At 39.3% G+C, this 19,449-nt stretch overlaps 1 protein-coding gene across 1 annotated transcript; it reads left to right on the forward strand.

The window, feature by feature from the left end:
- Positions 1 to 3,634: 3,634 nt before the first annotated feature.
- rab11al (RAB11a, member RAS oncogene family, like) lies at positions 3,635 to 19,335 on the forward strand. Its single transcript, XM_074652780.1, has 5 exons — positions 3,635 to 4,016; positions 9,197 to 9,392; positions 10,880 to 11,073; positions 14,707 to 14,787; positions 17,491 to 19,335. Exons 1-5 carry the CDS (start codon positions 3,977 to 3,979, stop codon positions 17,628 to 17,630), a joined length of 651 nt encoding a protein of 216 aa, XP_074508881.1. The 5' UTR covers positions 3,635 to 3,976; the 3' UTR covers positions 17,631 to 19,335.
- Positions 19,336 to 19,449: the final 114 nt, after the last annotated feature.

The following is a 19,449-nucleotide window of genomic DNA, read 5'->3' on the forward strand; positions in this document are numbered from 1 at the left end:
CACAACTACTGTGTACACTTCGTATTACTATTCACTTTTTACTCTATAATCTGTTTAAGGCACAGAATTGTTTATCTAGATCAGGGCTGCCCAAAGTGGGGCCGCCTTCAGGTTTGATTTGGTCCACCAGATGTTTGCGAATTTAGTATGACACTAAAAAACCTGAGGAATCCATTGGTACCAAATATGCCATGTTAGCTTGACAGAGGGAGGCTAAATAATGCTTCAAATTAAGGCTAAATTTTGGCGAGGAAAAACTGACATAGCCATTTTCACAGGGGTACCTTGACCTCTGACCTCCAGATATGTGAATGAAAATGGGTTCTCTGGGTACCCACGAGTCTCCCCTTTACAGACATGCCCACCCTATGATAATCACATGCAGCTTTGGTAAAATAAAAACTTTTTTTCATGCAGTATAAATGTGTTATTTTCTCCTATTCTGAAATGGTGTATTTGAATATTTCTGCATGCTGGTGTCCCTAAACAGTCTTGGAAATGCATAAATTGGGTATCACTGGAAATGAGCCCTGTTGTATTTAGCAGGAGGGTTTTAAGGGGTTAACTATGTAAAAGCTAATATAATATTCAATTAGGGGAACTTGGGTTCCTAGTACCATTTTGCATCTTGACGATAAAATACAATAGGTGTTTACTTTTGGTCCATCATGGCCCACCATTGAGTTCAGGTTTTGGCCCTCCAAGGGAAAAAAGTTTGGGCACCCCTGATCTAGATAAATATGCTACATGTATTTATATCTCCTGCATTTACATCCCTCATTTCAGGATCTGTGTCTTTGATTCTTATATTAGCTTATAGTAGTTTATAGTAATTTTTTATCTGAGTAAGTAAGCTGGACTTTGTGAGATGAAACGTTTTGTGCTGTTGGGAGTAGGAAAGGTTGATTTCAAAGACAGTGATATCTTACACATGCTCAACCTGTGTTTAATGTTTGGGAAGCACCAAATCTATATCAGTAAATTCTCAAACCAAAACCCAAATTTCAGTGTATTCAATGCCGCTTTTAGTATCCATCTGGATACTAAATCAGCTCTGAATCAGTTTTGAATTCTGCATTGAATATCTTTGAATCCTGTTTTCTCGGTTTCTTTGTTGTAAATTCCATCGTCTCAGTTAAGTCTTACTTGTCAAATAAATAAACACAATTTCAACTTGAAATGATAAAATCTTTATTTTATATTTGCACAGAATGTTTTCTTTCAGGAACGTCAGTATAAACTATCAGGGATTGGAAACATCCATAAGAGAAGATGTTTGCATAGAAAGAGGAGAAAGAAGAGGGGGGATTTGATGAACCTGTTTTGTTGACATTGGCTTTACTTCCTCATTGTTTTGCATCCCGTAGACACCCAACGTATTGTATCCATTTGCCATCAACTTTTGCACAAAAGTGGGAGATGAAATATGCAAATGACCATAACAATTATTATTAAACCAAATACAGAAATATTTATTATTTAAGGGCTGCAACTCACAATTACTTTCATTAGCCATAGGTTTAGGATTATTTTCTCAATTAATCGTTTTATCTAAAAAATTTCAGAAAATTATGAAAATCGCTAGAGTCAGAGGTGACATCTTCAAATGTCTTGTTTTGTCCAACCAGTAGTCCAAAACCCATAGATAATCAGTTTACTGTGTATATCAAAGAAAAGCATCAAATCCTCGCATTTAAGGTGGAACCAGTAAATGTTTGGCTTTTTTGCTGTTATTTAGAAAATAACAAAAAAGATGATTCAGAATAAAGTCGTAGTATTATGAGAATAAAGTCATAATAATAAAGTGAGTTATTTTCTTTTTTCTCGTAAAGTTATGACTTTACTATTGTAATATTAAAAAAAAAATCTCGTAAAGTTATGACTTTATTCTCGTAAAGTTATAACTTTATTCTCATAATATTACGGCTTTTTTCTTGTAATATTATGACTTTATTTTGTAAATCTCCGATTTTTTCCCCTCAATGTGACCCCAATACTCCGTAGCACATTTGCTCTTTGGCCCTCATTGCATTAGACTTATATATTATACACCTAGACTATAAACTGTGTTACCTTCATCACAATACTCAAATGTTTTGCGGCTCCAGACCGATTTTAAAATTTTTTATTTTGCCTAAAATGTCTCTTTTGATAGTAAAGGTTGCTGACCCCTGCCCAAACAGAGAAACAGACTTTTACATTTACATTTTACATTAAATTCCCCAGTATTTGTCCTCCTGATGAGCTCATAGTATTGTGTTATATCACTGTGTACTGTTTGGCTGCAGTGACACGTGTTGCAGTGAGATATTTGTGATACCAGTTTGCCAGCTGGGATTTGTTTTTGCTGCTAATTAACCTGGAGGCTCGATATTACCTGTTTTAGGGCTTGGCCCTGCATCATATACGTCATCGATGTTAACGACTAGAGATGTGTCGTCGCGAACGAGCCGGTTCAAAGAGCCGGCTCTTTTAAGTAAGCGATAAGAGCCGGCTCCCGTCCGAGAGCCTTTTTTTTTTTTTCTTTAATTAATTCAAGGCAGAATGATAGGACGTTCTTCTCCGCACTACGGGCACTCCATGCACTGACTGACTGAATGTTGTGTTAATGACTTCCATGCGACCAATCAGCTGATGACAGACAAGGATCATACCATCAAGCAGGGAGGGGCGGGGGTGCGCGGCGCGCCGACGGTCTACAGGTACAGAGCAGGAGGGAGAAGAGGAGAGAGAGAGGAGTGCGGTGCGCGAATAGCAGACAAGATACAAGATGAGTGACAGTCGGAAACGAAGCAGCATGTAAAATTATGGTATTCTGGAAATTATAAGGTTAATATAATTATATTGAATAATTTAAGTGATATATGTGCACGAATACTAATCATAGGTCAAAACAGCACTAAATTTGGCTGAATTATAAAAGGCAGAAGTGGTAAAGTGAAGAGCCGTTTGAGAGCCGAAAGAGCTGGCTCTTCTTGGTGAGCTGAGCCAAATGATCTGGCCCACTAAAAAGAGACGAAATTCCCATCACTAACGTGAGGCTCGATATTACCTTTTTTATTATTATTATTATTTCAAAATGACAGTATCCATAGTAACAGCAGAAAACATTAAAGGCTTTTACATACAAAAGAAGCATAGCGAAAACATAAACAAAGAGCGGTGCCAAACATAAAAGGACATGAACAGAAATGAAACAAAACATAAAAAAAAAAGCGAGAGTATGACAATAATTTCCCTTAAAAATGTTTAAGATATTGCATACATTCATTGTTTTAATTGCTTTTTTGTTTTGTGAGGAAGAAATTGTTGACAGATATAATTCCATTTCTTTCATAAATACAAGGAAATTAAGCTTTTTTTTGGTAAATTTAATTTTTAAAATTAAATTAATAAGAAAAAATGCATTACTGTCTTTGTCACTGTAATCCTAGACACCAGATATAATATGTCTATAGTACAGAGGCTCGATATTACCTGTTGAGTGCTTGGGGCCCTGCCTGTATACGTCGTCACTATTAACGACCCAGCGGCAACAAATCATGACCGACAGCAGCAGCGGACCAATCACCGTCGACGTTCAGTGACAGGTGTCGATCAACTATTGACCAATCAGAGGCGAGCAACAAGGGGAGGGGGGCGGGACTAAAGCCCCTGCCGTGACGTCGCAGCCTCTCTGTGTAAATGGAGAGTGACAAGAGGTTGAGGAAGACGAGAGGAAACTTTTACTGCTACTAGTTGCTCGTCTGTCGTTTGTCTTATTGCCTGATAACACCAGCTGTGTCGCATCCTTCTAAACGTTGACAGTAATCATCTGTTATTAGTCGTTTAGAGTGATAATTCACCGTGTTTCTCGTCACGCTAAAGGACGTTTTTAAAGTCGTTAAACGGCGGTTTGTCGGTTAGTCTCGTGGTTTAACTGAAAAATACAAACACAGAAGTTTTGTTCAAGAACGACGAAGAAAGAGACGCTATTATGACCAACAGGGAGGACGAGTATGACTATCTTTTTAAAGGTGAGTAAGCTTGTTTTATCTCTTAGCTAGTTAGCTTAAACTTCGACAGCAAAAGCAGCTTCCTTCACCTGTGAAACCAGCTGTCACCTGATGCCTGACAACCAGGTGTGAGATGACGACATGAAGACAGACTAGAGAGACAAAGACACCTGCTGTAACTTTGACTGAAGAGGACACGATGTCTTACAGCCGTTTACACGTGTTATTTCAACATACAGGCAGCTTATAAGTACCTTAATGTATTAAAGCAGCATCTGCAGTGTGTAGTCATCATCTTACAGGCTGATGATGCAATCTAATAGGATGCAGTGTTGGTCAACAAAGGGGGTCATATAATCTGTGACAGGATGACAGATTAAAACAGCCTCTATGTTAGAGTTATTTATTTATTTTGCACAATTTAAGTCTATACAACATAACAAAAAACTAAATGAATAATATAAAGTGCAGGAAGAGGCAAAAAACCCACTAGGCTTATCTGAAGCCTCCATTTGGAGACAAGATTAATATAAAGAAATAATATGACTACATAATAGTGACTTGCTTAGAGAATAATATGGAGTTTGGTCCATTAGTTTTGTACCTGAGGTGGTGGAGTTTGAATCCAAATAAAGGGCTTGGCATTTGGGCAAAAAAACATCTCTTCTTTTGTCAATAACATCTATCACCTGCTCCAATTGTTCCACCTTAACTCTGATCTCAACAAAAATCATACATACAAACATCATAGGAACTTTTCTGGGAGTCAGCTGTACAACAAGGGAAGCTAAAAACATTGGCATGCCATAGAGTCTGCTTCTAAAGCCTTCATTTTAGATTTAAACATATTTAATGGTACCAGATAGATGTTATTGACAAAAGAAGAGATGTTGTTTTGCCCAAAGTGCCAAAGCCCTTTATGTGGATTCAAACTACACCACCTCAGGTACAAAACTAATGGACCAAACTCCATATATTCTCTAAGCAGACTTGCTTAGAGAATATAATATATAGTTTGAATCCACATAAAGGGCTTGGCACTTTGGGCAAAAAAACATCCCTTCTTTTGTCAATAACATCTATCACCTGCTCCAATTGTTCCACCTTAACTCTGATCTCAACAAACATCATTTGTCAAGCGTCATTTATATATATATTTTTATTCCTCAATGTGTCATCTGGTATAAAAGATATAATGTACACTAAGGATGGAAAAGTGATTGTTCCCATATGGCTATCTAGTACAACACAGTGTTGGTCAACAAAGGGGGTCATATAATCTGTGACAAATCAAAAACAGCCTCTATGTGAGGCATATGACACAAATAGAGATAAAATACAAACACTAAAAGCACTAAAAAATTGCATTAAAAGAGAACTATCTAAAGACAAATGGGGGAGGAAGGACAAAAAGTAACTTTTCTGGGAGTCAGCTGTACAACAAGGGAAGCTAAAAACATTGGCATGCCATAGAGTCGGCTTCTAAGGCCTTCATTTTAGATTTAAACATATTTAATGATACCAGATAGATGTTATTGACAAAAGAAGAGATGTTGTTTTGCCCAAAGTGCCAAGCCCTTTATGTGGATTCAAACTAAACCACCTCAGGTACAAAACTAATGGGCCAAACTCCATATTATTCTCCAAGCAAGTCTGCTGAGGGGATAATATGGAGTTTGGTCCATTACTTTGGCAAAAACATCTCTTCTTTTGTCACTAACATCTATCTGGTATCATTAAATATGTTTAAATCTAAAATGAAGGCTTTAGAAGCAGACTCTATGGCATGCCAATGTTTTTAGCTTCCCTTGTTGTAAAGTTGACTCCCAGAAAAGTTCATTTTTGTCCCCCCCATTTGTCTTTAGATAGTTCTCTTTTAATGCAAATTTTAGTGCTTTTAGTGTTTGTGAATTGTATTTTATCTCTATTTGTGTCTGCAACTTTGGGTTCTTGCTGCTGACCGTCTTGGCCAGGTCTCCCTTGGAAAAGAGGTTCTTAATCTCAATGGGACTAACCTGGTTAAATAAAGGTTAAATAATCATTTGTCAAGCCTCATTTATATATTTTTAACAGTCTCCATAATATGCAGAAACTATATTCCACAATGGGTCATCTGGTATAAAAGATTTACTGTATACTGGGGGGTGGAAAGTGATTGTTCCCATTTGGTTATCTAGTACAACACAGTAGTTCATAGTTTGTGCCAAGCAAAGGGGAAATGAAGTGTTCAAATATAGAACACCAAACAAGCATGTGTTGTCAAACTGGAAATACCTGCATGAAGCGTCTGTCTGTGTGGCCACGGTGTCCCAGAGCACAGAGGAGAAATGAGATGTACTTACACTCACTCAACTCCAAAAAGTGACATGACTTCTGGTGACCAAGTAGCAAAATTTATCTGAATCATGTGCAGCGCAAGGACACTGATAAGGTATCGGGCTGCCTTTCCGTCTTTTGCTTTAACCAGGAAAAGAGCTAACGTTATTGTTATGGCTCTCCTTTGTTCCTACAACCTCCTTTTGTCCCTCGCTGTTAAGATAGCATGAGTCAAGTTGGGTGAGCTGTTAGTGAGTCACATAAACCTTTCCCTCCTGATGGAGACATCAGCACAGGGAGTCATCCCGGTGTCCTGTTGAGGCATACCTCTTTACATTGTGCTGCTCATGTTCATTTTAGCGAGTATGAGCCTCAATACTGTTGTAGAAACTTCTGGTCTTTCTCCCTAAGCACCTCTTTTGGGGAAAAAATGTCGCTACCCAACTGAGTATATTATGTTAAAGCCATGTGCTTTCTTTCAGTGGTTATACAGTATACACGTATATTTTAAATCTCATTGATGCATTTTAATGCCAAAAAATCAGCACTGATGAGAAAATAATGATCCTACTTTAATAGAAAGTATCTCTTGTTGATTGCCAGCCTTAGCCTGCATTATACGCTGCTTTAATTTCACACTGATTTAATTTCACAAAAAAATGGAAATGATAGAGTTGGACATGTGATTGTGATCTTTTATTCCATTTACAGGGATTCAGGAGATAAACCGACTGAACAGACAGACTCCGACTGTCAGTGTTGTTTAGTTCTGTTCTTCATTCCTACAGTACCTTCAGAAAGTCATAGTCGAGGCTAGATCACTGGGTGCAGTGCTGTATAATACAATAGAGTGGTGTCATATCTTTTTAAACTGAGGAATGCAGACCCAACAATAGTGAATGGGTGTGTAATGCAGCCGTGGTATTACCTGTCTGATGGCAGAGAGAACCTGCAAATGGTTGCATAATGATTTTTGTCCTCCGCCCAAGATCTTTTGTCTGTGTGTTATGTTTCTGGGCGAGCAAGGAGAGCAACACTGTTGGTATATGAGGTCCCCATATTTTGATTATTTCAAAATCTATATAAGCCAGCCCTTAATGTGAACAGGTTTATACTTGTGTCTGTTACACCATATTACCACAGACATACTTTAACACAGAGATTTCCCTGTAGAATCAGCAGCGTTGCTTAATGCAAGTGTAGACACAGTGGTCGGTTTGTTAATGCAATTTCAACATTCCATAACAAGTTCCTATTTCATAATAGCAGGGTGGTGAGTTGGTGTGGTTGGTTCCCTTTGACATACTGACTCACCTGACAATTGTGGAAGTAGTTTACTGACAAACACTCCCCCCTGATAATGACCGTTTGAGTACATTTTAGGAGGGGATCCAGCAGAGGAGACACAGTATTAACGGGTCTATTTTTATCATCATGATTACACACTAAGCATTAAAGGAATAGCTCACTTATCCATTGTACATTTAGTCATTGACTTCTCTCACCCCATGTCAGTAAAATCTTCACTGAAGTTTATATTTAAACCAAAGCAGGGCATTTTCTCCGAGTGTAGTCATCGTTAGGATTGTCAGCAGATTTTTTCTATGCTTTGTTTGGAAAGTGTAAAAGGGTGGCCCCATAACTAAAGCAATCTGGAAGAAGTGCTTGGCATTTGCGCAAACTTTAGCAATGTTTTAGATTATATGTACATCCTTTAAAACAGCAGAACAACCTCACTTCTACAAATTGATTTGAGCATGGTGGTATGATCTATGGCTGCGTCCGAAATCGCATACTATGCACTACATACCCAATATGTGTACTATCGTTCAACATACTTTTTTGTGAATAAACAGTAGTATGTATCTTTTCGGACGCACTGAGCTGTAAGCTACGTTGTCACTTTCTGGCATCCTCCTTGCCGGTTGGAGAGTTGTAACCAAGGTAACCCTTGCCAATCTCATGTGACCAAAACAACGGTTTGTGAGAATCGAAGTCTGAATTAATTTAAAATATAAATTATGCCTAGCAAATTTAAATCTTATACTTTCAGTTAAATTCAAGTGCTGTTGATGTTTCAGAGCTGTCTGTTATGAACGTTGTCGTCACTACCACATTGCATTGTGGGATATTTATGCCGACGTATTGTCCAGCGTTGCATACTGTAATATTTCACTGTAATTAGTATGCAATTTATGTACAATCGGTTTCATACTAAGGTTTTGGACAGTCTAAAAAAATCTCACATACTGTTTTAGTGTACTAACTTGCATGTTAGTATGGAATTTCGGACGCAACCTATGTCACAGTTCTCCTAAGGATTAAAAAAAACATATTGAATTTATATACAGTCAAATACTGTCATGACTGAAGTACATTTGACGGTTGAAATAGGAAGTGAATCATTGGTTTCACCTGTGCTCAGTATGCGGGTATTTCCTGAAAAGAGCAGGTGGTTCTAATATTTTGTGTACTCAGTGGGAGTCCCCTGAGTTTCTGCTCTACCTCGGCCGGGAGCTGCACACATGCTTCATCAACGAGGCGGGCTATCTAATAAAACTGAGAATAAAATTTAATTTAAAAAGTCAACACATCTTGGACAGTGTAACTTCTTTGTGGTTTAATGAACTGTAGCACCAAAAGTCTACCATGAATTTACCTTTACTGCTGCAGCCGTGAAGTATGCTGTGCTGCTCAAACATAATTATGTGCAGTCTATTCTTCCAATGTATTTTTCATTCTTGAATCAGTCAAAAGAGTTCAATTTAAAAAAGTAAAAAAAACAACCTGTTTTGTTTTCAGGTAGAGTCTACAATACACCGTGTGACTGATGATGATTGTTCCTCTTTCTTTTTCTGAAATCTCTTCTTTTTTTTCCCCTGTAGTGGTGCTTATCGGAGATTCCGGTGTAGGCAAGAGTAACCTGCTGTCCCGCTTCACCCGAAATGAGTTCAGCCTGGAGAGCAAGAGCACCATCGGGGTGGAGTTTGCCACGCGCAGCATCCAGGTAGAAGGCAAGACCATCAAGGCTCAGATCTGGGACACAGCTGGACAGGAGCGATACCGAGCTATCACTTCTGCGTGAGTACCAGTAACAGTTATCATTGAGGCCTTTGTGGAAGCACCATTACATTGTTGTGAACAGGCTCGCCTTCGACACATAGGCAGAGATACGTACCCACTTCACACAAGTACATGCTCACTTGAAGAAAATAATGGGTATTTTAATTAAGTCCAGCGTACATGCAGACACACACGGCTCCAGGTTAAAATAAGCATGTTCTTGATATAGATACATACTAAACACATGTCAGGAACTTCAAAGTGCCTCTTTTGCTTCCTCATTCATGTGCATTGTGGCATTTCTTTGTGAAAACTGTTCAGTCACGTGACGTTTATCTGTATTATGGCTGGGGTTGTAGGATAAAGGCCCAGACACACCAAGCCGACATCAGAGAACTAGCGGCGATGAAGGCCGACCGTTGCTTCAACTCACGTCACCTTTGTCCGTTTATTGGAATGATCGGATGAGATGAAGATGAAAAATAAGAGCCTTCTGTGTGTGTCCTCTTGACTTTCTCGGTGGCTTGCTTTCCTCACTTCCGTTTCTCTTCTTGTGCACTGATTTGCTTAAGTTGAAGAGCCAATCAGAGGGATTTCTCTTACCGACGGGCTCCGCTGTCGATTCAACATGCTGAATCGGCCAAAATACTTCAGACACGGGCAGACTAGAGCCAAAAAACTAGACCGACAGACACTCACCGACGGCACCAAACTGTCCGACAGCCGATCATCGGCTTGGTTTGTCAGGGCCTTAAGGGTTATAAACTACCGACCAAGAGTCATCTTCCATCTGTGAATTAAAGAGGACCTATTTTGCTAATTTTCAGGTGCATACTTGTATCTTGGGTTTCTACTAGAACATGTTTACATGCCTTAATGTTCAAAAAACGCTTTATTTTTCTCGTAACTGCTGTGCTGCAGCACCTCTTTTCATTCTCTGTCGGGAAACTTGTGGACTTTGGCCTTTGTAACTTTGCAGAACTTTTACATGCACAAAAAAAACTATATAACACACTAAAGGAAAGGGAAAAAAACACAAAAGCATAATGGGTCCTCTTTAAGTTTAGAATCATCATTCCTAAAGTAGTTAAAAAGAGATACAAAACGTAGCTTTTTGCTTTGGGGCAGGAAGTGTTTCATTAATCACAGCTTCCTCCTCGTCTCTCAGTCAAGTTCCCGTCCCAACATTTGTCACTCTTTTTGAGTTGTCTACCTCAATAAGACAACCCTCCATGAGGCATTGGCATGTACTGTATCAAGCGTCCACAGGCATTGAGGAAGCAGATATTAGAGCCGGTCTTTAATTAAAATATGTCAGTCAACGTTCACTTGTGTAATGAGCTTTGTGTACAGTTTTTTTGGCTTTACTGTTGTATGTCTAGTGCTTCAAAGCTGGCCGAGCCCATGTGACACACCCGCAAAGAATCTTGAAATCAGCAGGCTGTGACTAGAAAAAGACGTCTACTCCAGTTTATTTTCTGTTCCCCTCCTCTTACGTTGTCCAGGTACTACCGTGGAGCAGTTGGAGCTCTCTTGGTTTATGACATTGCCAAGCACCTGACGTATGAAAATGCTGAGCGCTGGCTGAAGGAGCTGCAGGACCATGCAGACAGCAACATAGTCATCATGCTAGTGGGCAACAAAAGTGATCTACGCCACCTAAGGGCGGTGCCAACAGATGAGGCCAAGGCCATGGCAGGTATTGTCACTGTGATGGTCTGTGTAGAGCAAATTTTTTTTTTTTTTTTTTTTACGATTTTGAAATAGATTTTTTTTTAATGCCAGAATCAATATAATTACTTCATTTGAGTCTATGCGGAGGTAGAAGGAAGTTACTGCTTTTATTATTGTAGTCAGAGTAAAATCAAACATTCTTACTGTATTAATTTAGATATTTTCCAAAGTAAAAGTCCCTAGAAGTGTATGATTCAACTTTTCCCCCATGGTCTAATGTTAAAAAAGTTAACAAAAATTGCAATAAATCGTAATATCGAATCGCAATAAATAATGAATCAGCACCCAAGTATCGTGATAGTATTGAATCGGGAGATAGGCGTATTGTCCCAGCCCTGGTCTCTAGCCTTTATAGGCCTCTCGGACTCTGCCTTAATACATTATTACCAGGTTAAATCTGTGAAAATGAGCATATATGGACTGAGCTGGACCCTAGCTGCTTTCATAATTAGGTTCTTAAGTACACTTTATAACGTGTGTGGCCGACAGTGAATTTGATTAATGTTTATACTTGTGACATAAATTTCCTTTCAGTTTAGCTTGTACTGTTTTTTTTTAAAAGAGTCTTGTGCACTCATTCCCACTGGGAACACCCATGTTAGAAATGTTTCCACTGTGATACTGTAAGGCATTTTACATAAATACGTCCGCCAAATGTCCTTGGTTTGAATGCGAGTACATGTAAGAAAGCACAGCTTGAGGTCAAAAGTACTTGATTTAAATTAATTAAACTTCCATTTATCTCAGCCCTCTGAGAATTTCAAGGCTTTGTTTCAGAGCAGGTTTGTTTGTTACCGTCAGCCTTGCAGTATAATTCACACACTATTATTTTAGAGTAGTTGGGCCACATGTTTACTCTTGACCTTGATTTTATTGGCTCGGGTCAGTTTTGCTGCTTTGACTGGTAAATGACTCTTGGTAGGTTTGCCTGTAAGAACGTCCATCCCGTTGATTCATGCTAGAGTTAAAAAAATCATTTTCGTTGCTAGATAAATAACGTCTTTACCTGCCAGTGCATTCTGAATGAACTGATTTGGTTTTCTGTACCACAAACGTAAGTTATGATATCACATTTACATAAAGACCATGTGGAGGACACGTCCATGCAAAGTGTATTGTAATGCTACGAGTGAAGGGTTCTCCTCAAAGAACACAAGAGCGGCAGTGCACCGGTCTGATGTCTCACTTACGCCACTGTGTGACAATTACCCCCTCACCTACGATAGTATTAATTTATACTGAATTATATTTTTGTTCATAATCTCCTTTACACTTGGAATCAGACTGTACAGATTAGAGCTGCAAAGATTAATCACTTAGTTGTCAACTATTAAATTATTCGCCAACTATTTTGATAATCGATTTATCGGTTTGAGTCATTTTTTTAAGAAAAATAGACGAAACTCTGATTCCAGCTTCTTAAATGTGAATATTTTCTGGTTTCTTTCCTCCTCTATGACAGTAAACTGAATATCTTTGAGTTGTGGACAAAACAACAACACATTTAAGGACGTCATCTTGGGCTTTGGAAAACACTAATCAGCATTTTTCACCATTTTCTGACATTTTATAGACCAAACAACTAATCGATTCATCAAGAAAATAACCAACAATGAAAATAATTGTTAGCTGAAACTCTAGTACAGACTACAAAGAAGGAACAAATCAAGGAAATTACAGTGATATATGATAAGTGCTGAATCAAGTTCTGGCTTAACCAATAAATCTATTGATGTATTTGATTATCTATTGATATCAGTTTTCATAATTGATATTATCATTTAGCAATTATTTTCATTATCTATTAATCAGTTGATTATTTTCTTGATTAATCTCTTGGTCTATAAAGTATCAGAACACCTACAGCCCTAATAGTCTAAAACACAAACCTATTCAATTTACTATAATGTTAAGATAAGGAAAAACAGCAAGTTATCACATTTAAGAGGCTTGAAAATAAGGGCTGCACAATTAATTGAATTTTACATCACTCAAATTTGAATTTTATATCAAAATCGCAATATTTCCAACTGCATTTTTCAAATCGCAGGACGCGCAATATTTGTTAAAGGTGAAATGTATGTCTAAAGACCATTTTAAATTAAATATTGTGGTGCTGCAGAGACGTCCATCATATTCTACAGACTTAAGAAAACATCTTTGTTTGTTACAGATCTACACAAAAATCACACCATGATCATTTTTATATGTTTTTCAATGAAAATGAGAATAATGATGTAAAAATGATAATTTTCTCTAATATCATATCGCAATTGCAATATCAGTCAAAATAATCACAATAAGATATCTTTTCAAAATCGTTCAGGCCTATTAAGAATAGCCGATAAGTGTTCTGGTGATTGACTAATCAATTCATCGACCAATTGTTGCAGCTTTATTATCATTTGCTAAGTAAAGGCTCCAAATATTTGCTGGTCACGTCTTCACAAATGGGAAATGTCTTTCAGTTCCATGTCTTAAATATTTGGATGTTTTTTTTGGTTGTTGGTCAGATGGAGTAAGCATAAAAAAAAACATAGTTTTTGACTTTTTGATAGGAATGTGTCCTTCACGGTTTGTTATAGGCCTTTTTCATGGAAGACATTTTGACATTTCACAGAAGAAGAAGCACAGGATTAAATGATGACATTTAATGATGACTGAATTCCATTTAGCTGCTTCGGTTTCAGGGCCCTGGCTCACTGTCATTACGCACTAGTCTGGAACAAAGTTAATGTCTGCTCTATTTTATAGAATAAACCACTAATTCACTATTTGGATACAGATTAATCGTGCCTTGGTCTATATTAGGGCAGCAACTAATGATTGTTTTCATCGTCGATTAATCTGTTGATAATTTTCTTGATTAATCGATTAGTTGTTCGGTTTATAAAAAGGTGAAAAATGCTGTTCAGTGTTTCCCAAAGCCCAAGATGACGTCCTCAAATGTCTTGTTTTGTCCACAACTCAAAGATATTCAGTTTACTGTCATAGAGGAGGAAAGAAACCAGAAAATATTCACATTTAAGAAGCTGGAATCAGAGAATTTTGACTTTTTTCTTCTTAAAAAATTACTCAAACCGATTAATCTATTGTCAAAATAGTTGCCGATTAATTTAATAGTTGACAACTAATTGATTAATCATTGCAGATCTAGTCTATATATGGTATGTAATACAGTAGTATAACCTTTTCTAAATTGAATGTGTATTCCAGCCGACTGTATTATTTGCTTACGAAGGTTGTTTTTTTTATCAGAATGTAAACCATTATATTCTTTACTCTCTGGTCTTTGTGAGTAGCATCATTGCATTTCATCACATTATAAATATACTTTACAGAGCAGACCAGTCAGCTGTCGCACAACCCATTATATTTTCTACAAGTACAATGCAGTTCAAAGTGAGCAATCAAACAGGAAGCACTTGAAATGACTACATTTCTTGGGAGAACCCTTGAGTGAGCGCATTATGCAGAAGAAATCAATGCAGTCAGTGTTAACGCCAGTACAGTACAACAGTACAATACACCTCAGCTCAGTGTAGTGTATGAGAGTTGAAAATAATACAGGCCTGTATGTTGCATGTGTGTTTTACAGAGAAGCATGGCCTGTCTTTCCTGGAGACATCAGCGTTAGACTCCTCTAATGTGGAGCTGGCTTTCCAGACTATTCTCACGGGTGAGTTTCACATTTGTGTTTTATTTCTTGCCATTTTTTAGCATTTAAATCAAATTATAGAATGAAAGTGCATTTGATCCTGAAGGGCACTGATGTCTAATGCTCCTAAGCCATCTAATGATAATGCTGTATATATACTGTATATTGATTTGTCTGGAAGTGTTACATTTCCATCCAGACTGATGGTTTACGTAACAACACTCATCCTCTGCCACTAGATGGCAGCAAAATCCATCTCATCACTTGTACATCACTGATGCGCAACACCACCTGAAACATTTCTAAGGTCAAAAATATGAGTAATATGCACAATGAAAGACCACTCAGCCAATCAGTCCTGGTGAGAGCCGCTATGAAGATCACGGGCAAACCACTAATGGTCTTTGTTTGTGGTCACAAATCCACTTTGACCCACTGTACCAGATGTTCGAGAAAGAAATTCTGATACTGATATATGACACAGATGTGTTTTCTCAAGTAAATGTCTATGAGCAGTGTTCCCTGGAGGCATGTAGACACACTAACAAGTGTATTTGATGTTGGAGATTTGGTAACATGGAGAAAAAAAAGCAATTGTTGTGACTGAGTCAACCCCTGGAGTGCCTAAAGGGGCAATCCAACAGTGAGTGGTGCTTCCACTTCAATTGCTCCAGGGGCTATCAGTCTGCAAGTATCCGCCACGTACTATTTGTATTCTGCTTCTGCTCCATGTTCAATTCCCAGACGCCTCTGCTTGAGCCGTTTGAGCCATTCTGTCCGCATCACGGCTTTATCAGTAATTTCTAATTCATAAAAACTTCAAACCAACAAGCCTCATTGAGCTAACGTAGCTAATTAGCTCGTTAAGGGAGGAGAAGAGAGGAAGTTAGCCGTACATTAGCAGGCCAGTAAGAGCTGAACTTTAGACCCAGCGGAGCAGAGAAGATGTCACATGTGTAGATATCGGCAGCAGACAGATCGTAGGTCAGAGAGGCTCTTCCTAGTGGATTATATAGGTGCAGCAGCTGGTGCCGTGTAGGGTCTGTAGTAATGAGTCACAGTTTCACCACCTGACGAGTCACGTCACAGTCAGCCAGGAGTCTTGTTTTGCTTTAAACCTTCTTGCTTCATAAGCAGTATTTATTTCAGGACTGTTTAGTTCCACATTTGGCTGTAGTTTAGAGTTAAAGCGGCAGTGTGCAACAGTAAGTCAGAGGGCCGTGCACTCGTCCTGCTCTCCTCTCTCAGGTTGATCAACTGAACCACAACGGCATCCATGCCAGAGTTTAGGGAAATGACATCCAGAGATGTATTTAAGAAGTAAAACATCTTATTCTCAGACAGCTTTTTCTGTTAAAGTTGCTGCAAACCTCATCGTGTTCAAGAGAGCTACCAAATCCTGGCTAATTCAGCAGCAAATCTGTACTCATGTCTAGCTTTTAAATGTAATGTTTTGAATGTGTGCTTTATTGTATCTCGCTGGATCCGGTCAAAACCTGTTGTTTAACTCACTGTTCTAATCTCCTTGTTTCATAAAAGCCCTTCTAGGGACGGGTGTTTCAAATTAACGTTTGCTATAAACACTATGATACATTGCATCAGATAGCTGTTTTCAGCTTGTCTGTGTATCTTGTGCCTGTCCCTACCAAATAAACCATAAATAAATAAATGTTGGTGAACCGCAATGAAAACTAAAAACTCACCACCTTTTTATGTGGAAGTCCAATGTTGATGGTAAATGCAGTCGATTGAAGCAATAAATTCCTCAGTGCGTGCTATGTTGACAGAGAAAGCTGAGTTCTCCTGCTTGTTGGAGCCGTGCCGGCAGTGCCTACATGTACCAGGATGCATTGCGTGCAAGGTTCTTACGCCCGGAAGGTCCCCGCCAGCCATATCCTCTTGCAAGGCTAATGCAGCCGCAGCCTCGGCCTCTCTCCGTTGCATTTGGCCGTATACTTTGGCTCGAATAAATACGGCTGAATATCCGAGTCAGCCAAAACTGTAAAATGTATCCTCATCCATAACATCCTCTGCACTGTTGGAACCGTAGCTAGTTTGCAATACAAGTGAAGAGAACAAGGAAGTTCTGTTTTTGAGCGGCATCTAGAGCATGGCGCCCGCTGACTACCCAGAACTTGAAATCCAAGCTGAGGTAGCCCGTAGTTCTTCCTCGCATCCAACTACGTCACTGATGCATCAAATGACGGCGCTGGATGCAGGAAGAACAACAGATTTTGCAGCTGCAAACTCAGCTTTCTCAGAGGGATGTGTTGCTTCGATCGACTACATTTACCATCAACACTGATTGGACATCCACATAAAAGGTGGCGAATTCTTCCCTTTAAGTTGCCCTGAGTGTTTGAAAAGCTCTTGTCTGCTAAATATGTAACTTTATTGTATTGTCTCACCTGCATGAGCATGCAGGGTCACGGAAGCAAGTCACACAATGTATAATATTTATTTAGGCATTGCAATTTTAATTTAAACTGTATTGCATATTGTAGCAGCGGGGAATGCCTGAAATGAGACTTGGTACTACCACATGACACAGCGATGCCAGTTTAGGATGGAAAGAATCCTTCGCTGCTGCCAGGAGTCTGGATAGAACAGTTGTTGTTCAGTTTTGCCATGCTGTTTGTCCTTATCACAATATGTCCCACTGTTGGCTGGATTTAGAGGCATCTACACATAACTCATTCCCTTTCACCCTTCTCTCCATCACAGCCATCTACAACATCGTGTCACAGAGGCAGATGTCAGGGCGAAGCGACTCAGACTTCTCACCAGCCTCCAACGTAGTGCCCATCACGGTTGAGCCCACCCAAAACTCAGCCAGTAAGGGTGTGTGCTGCCAGTCCAACTGAGACCTTACCACTGACCTCCTCCTTCACCTCCAGGCGATCGAAGAAACAGCCAGATAGACAGAGACAGACAGATGGGCAGGGAGAATGGAGAGACAGGTAGAGACACAAGGACACTTGTACTGGGGTTGTCTATTGTCTGGTTAAGAAAACTTAATACAGTATGAAGAGGGGGAGCTGTGAAGGAAGGGTAGTAAAGAAGTTTAGACGGGGGTGGGTGTGGTGTGGGAGGATTTGTGTCAACGGAAAGAAAACGGGGGAGATGCACCGTACCCAGTGCATTAAGCTTTTGAAAGCGGTACATGATCAGAACTGATTCACAATCTAATGAAAAATGTAACACATACGATGTCCCTTTTGTATCTCATCACGATTTCTGTCTTTGAAAACTGTCCTCCCTTTTGAAAGCTCTATTTTACAAGCCAGTAAATGCTTTCTCTCAGTTTCCCACCACCAGGATATTGGGCAATAAAAATCCACATCCAAAAGACTGAACTGCAACCCCTCCGTCGCCATCGTCATTCCCATTTTCCCCTAAATGTATAATATTTAGAAAATAACGTCCCTTACAATATTTATTGAACACTAGATTAAAGTCTTGTTTGGCCAAAGGGTTTGGCAGTTTAACACTATTAGGTTTAGATTTTCCACGCTGATCGCTTTGCAGCAAAGGGAGCTCTCTGGCTTTTTGATGCTTTTGCCCACAATCATATCTCTGTGTGAAGAAGCTTGTAAGGGCAACTACCCCTCACTTATACGGGAACAAGTCATTTTTCCTAAATGCACATGCTGGAATTTGGTCGAAGTTGGTTGGTTCAAGTTGTGTTCCACCAGTCCACTCAGCACAATAACATCCCTCCCAACCAGTGACATGTAATTTCTTTTTGATTGCTTTTGATCTTTGTTTGGAAGGCTTTCCTGCTCTGCGCACACTTTGTACTCCACAGATGAGTCATGCTCTTGCAGCTATCCCATCTCATTTAGAGTTAACGCTGTGCAAAGCTCATATCACTGGTGAAATGCGCCTCACAAGTCGGTGGGGTTGCAGTATTGGCTCTTCTGATGACCGTTTCACCCCTGCCCTGAACCTTTGGGTGTAGTGGGAGAGATTAGGGAATTGGTTTAAATGCATGGACAACCCTGTGCTGGTGCTGCTGCTTCTGCTGCCTGCTTGCTGGGATAGATGGATAGATGGATGGATAATGTTTCAGGGGATGAGGTAGTGAGGGCACTCAGCCCTGCCCTGCTCCTGTGGTCTCTGATGTACCCGAGATGGCTTGTTTTACTGTAAGTGAAATCCTCCACTGCCTGCTACCTACTCCTCTCTGTCTTTCTCTTCACTGTATGTAACTGGAACAGGACTCTGCCTTCTGGGATCTCCCTGAGGTCTGCCCTCGCTCTCACTTGTCTGTATTTCCTGTGGAGGGGGCGGGGGTTGTATTCAGGATCCAGGGTTGGGTTTGTTAGTATCTAATAGTTTAATAGATGAGGAAAAGGAGAAAGGATGGTAGTGTTAGGAGGGGCTTAATTAAATCCAAAGGTTACGCACACAGATGGTGTTTATCCTGGTTATGTGTTTCCACATCAACACTGACTTCTGTTGACTTCACAGGTCTTAAACTGGGTGGTGTAGGTTAGGGCTTTTTAAACATTTATTCTAATATATGTATATTTGGACTGCATATGTATAAATAAATCATTTGTTATAGCTTGCCTCTTCTCATCTCTAAGATGTTTTCAAACAATAAAGGCTGCAAGTAGCTGGTCATTAATGAATGTATAGAGGGCAGAATTAATTCATCTATTATATAACTCTGAATGT

This window comes from Sebastes fasciatus, chromosome 12, assembly GCF_043250625.1.
Source record: "Sebastes fasciatus isolate fSebFas1 chromosome 12, fSebFas1.pri, whole genome shotgun sequence".
In the NCBI taxonomy this organism is placed as follows: Eukaryota; Metazoa; Chordata; class Actinopteri; order Perciformes; family Sebastidae; genus Sebastes; species Sebastes fasciatus.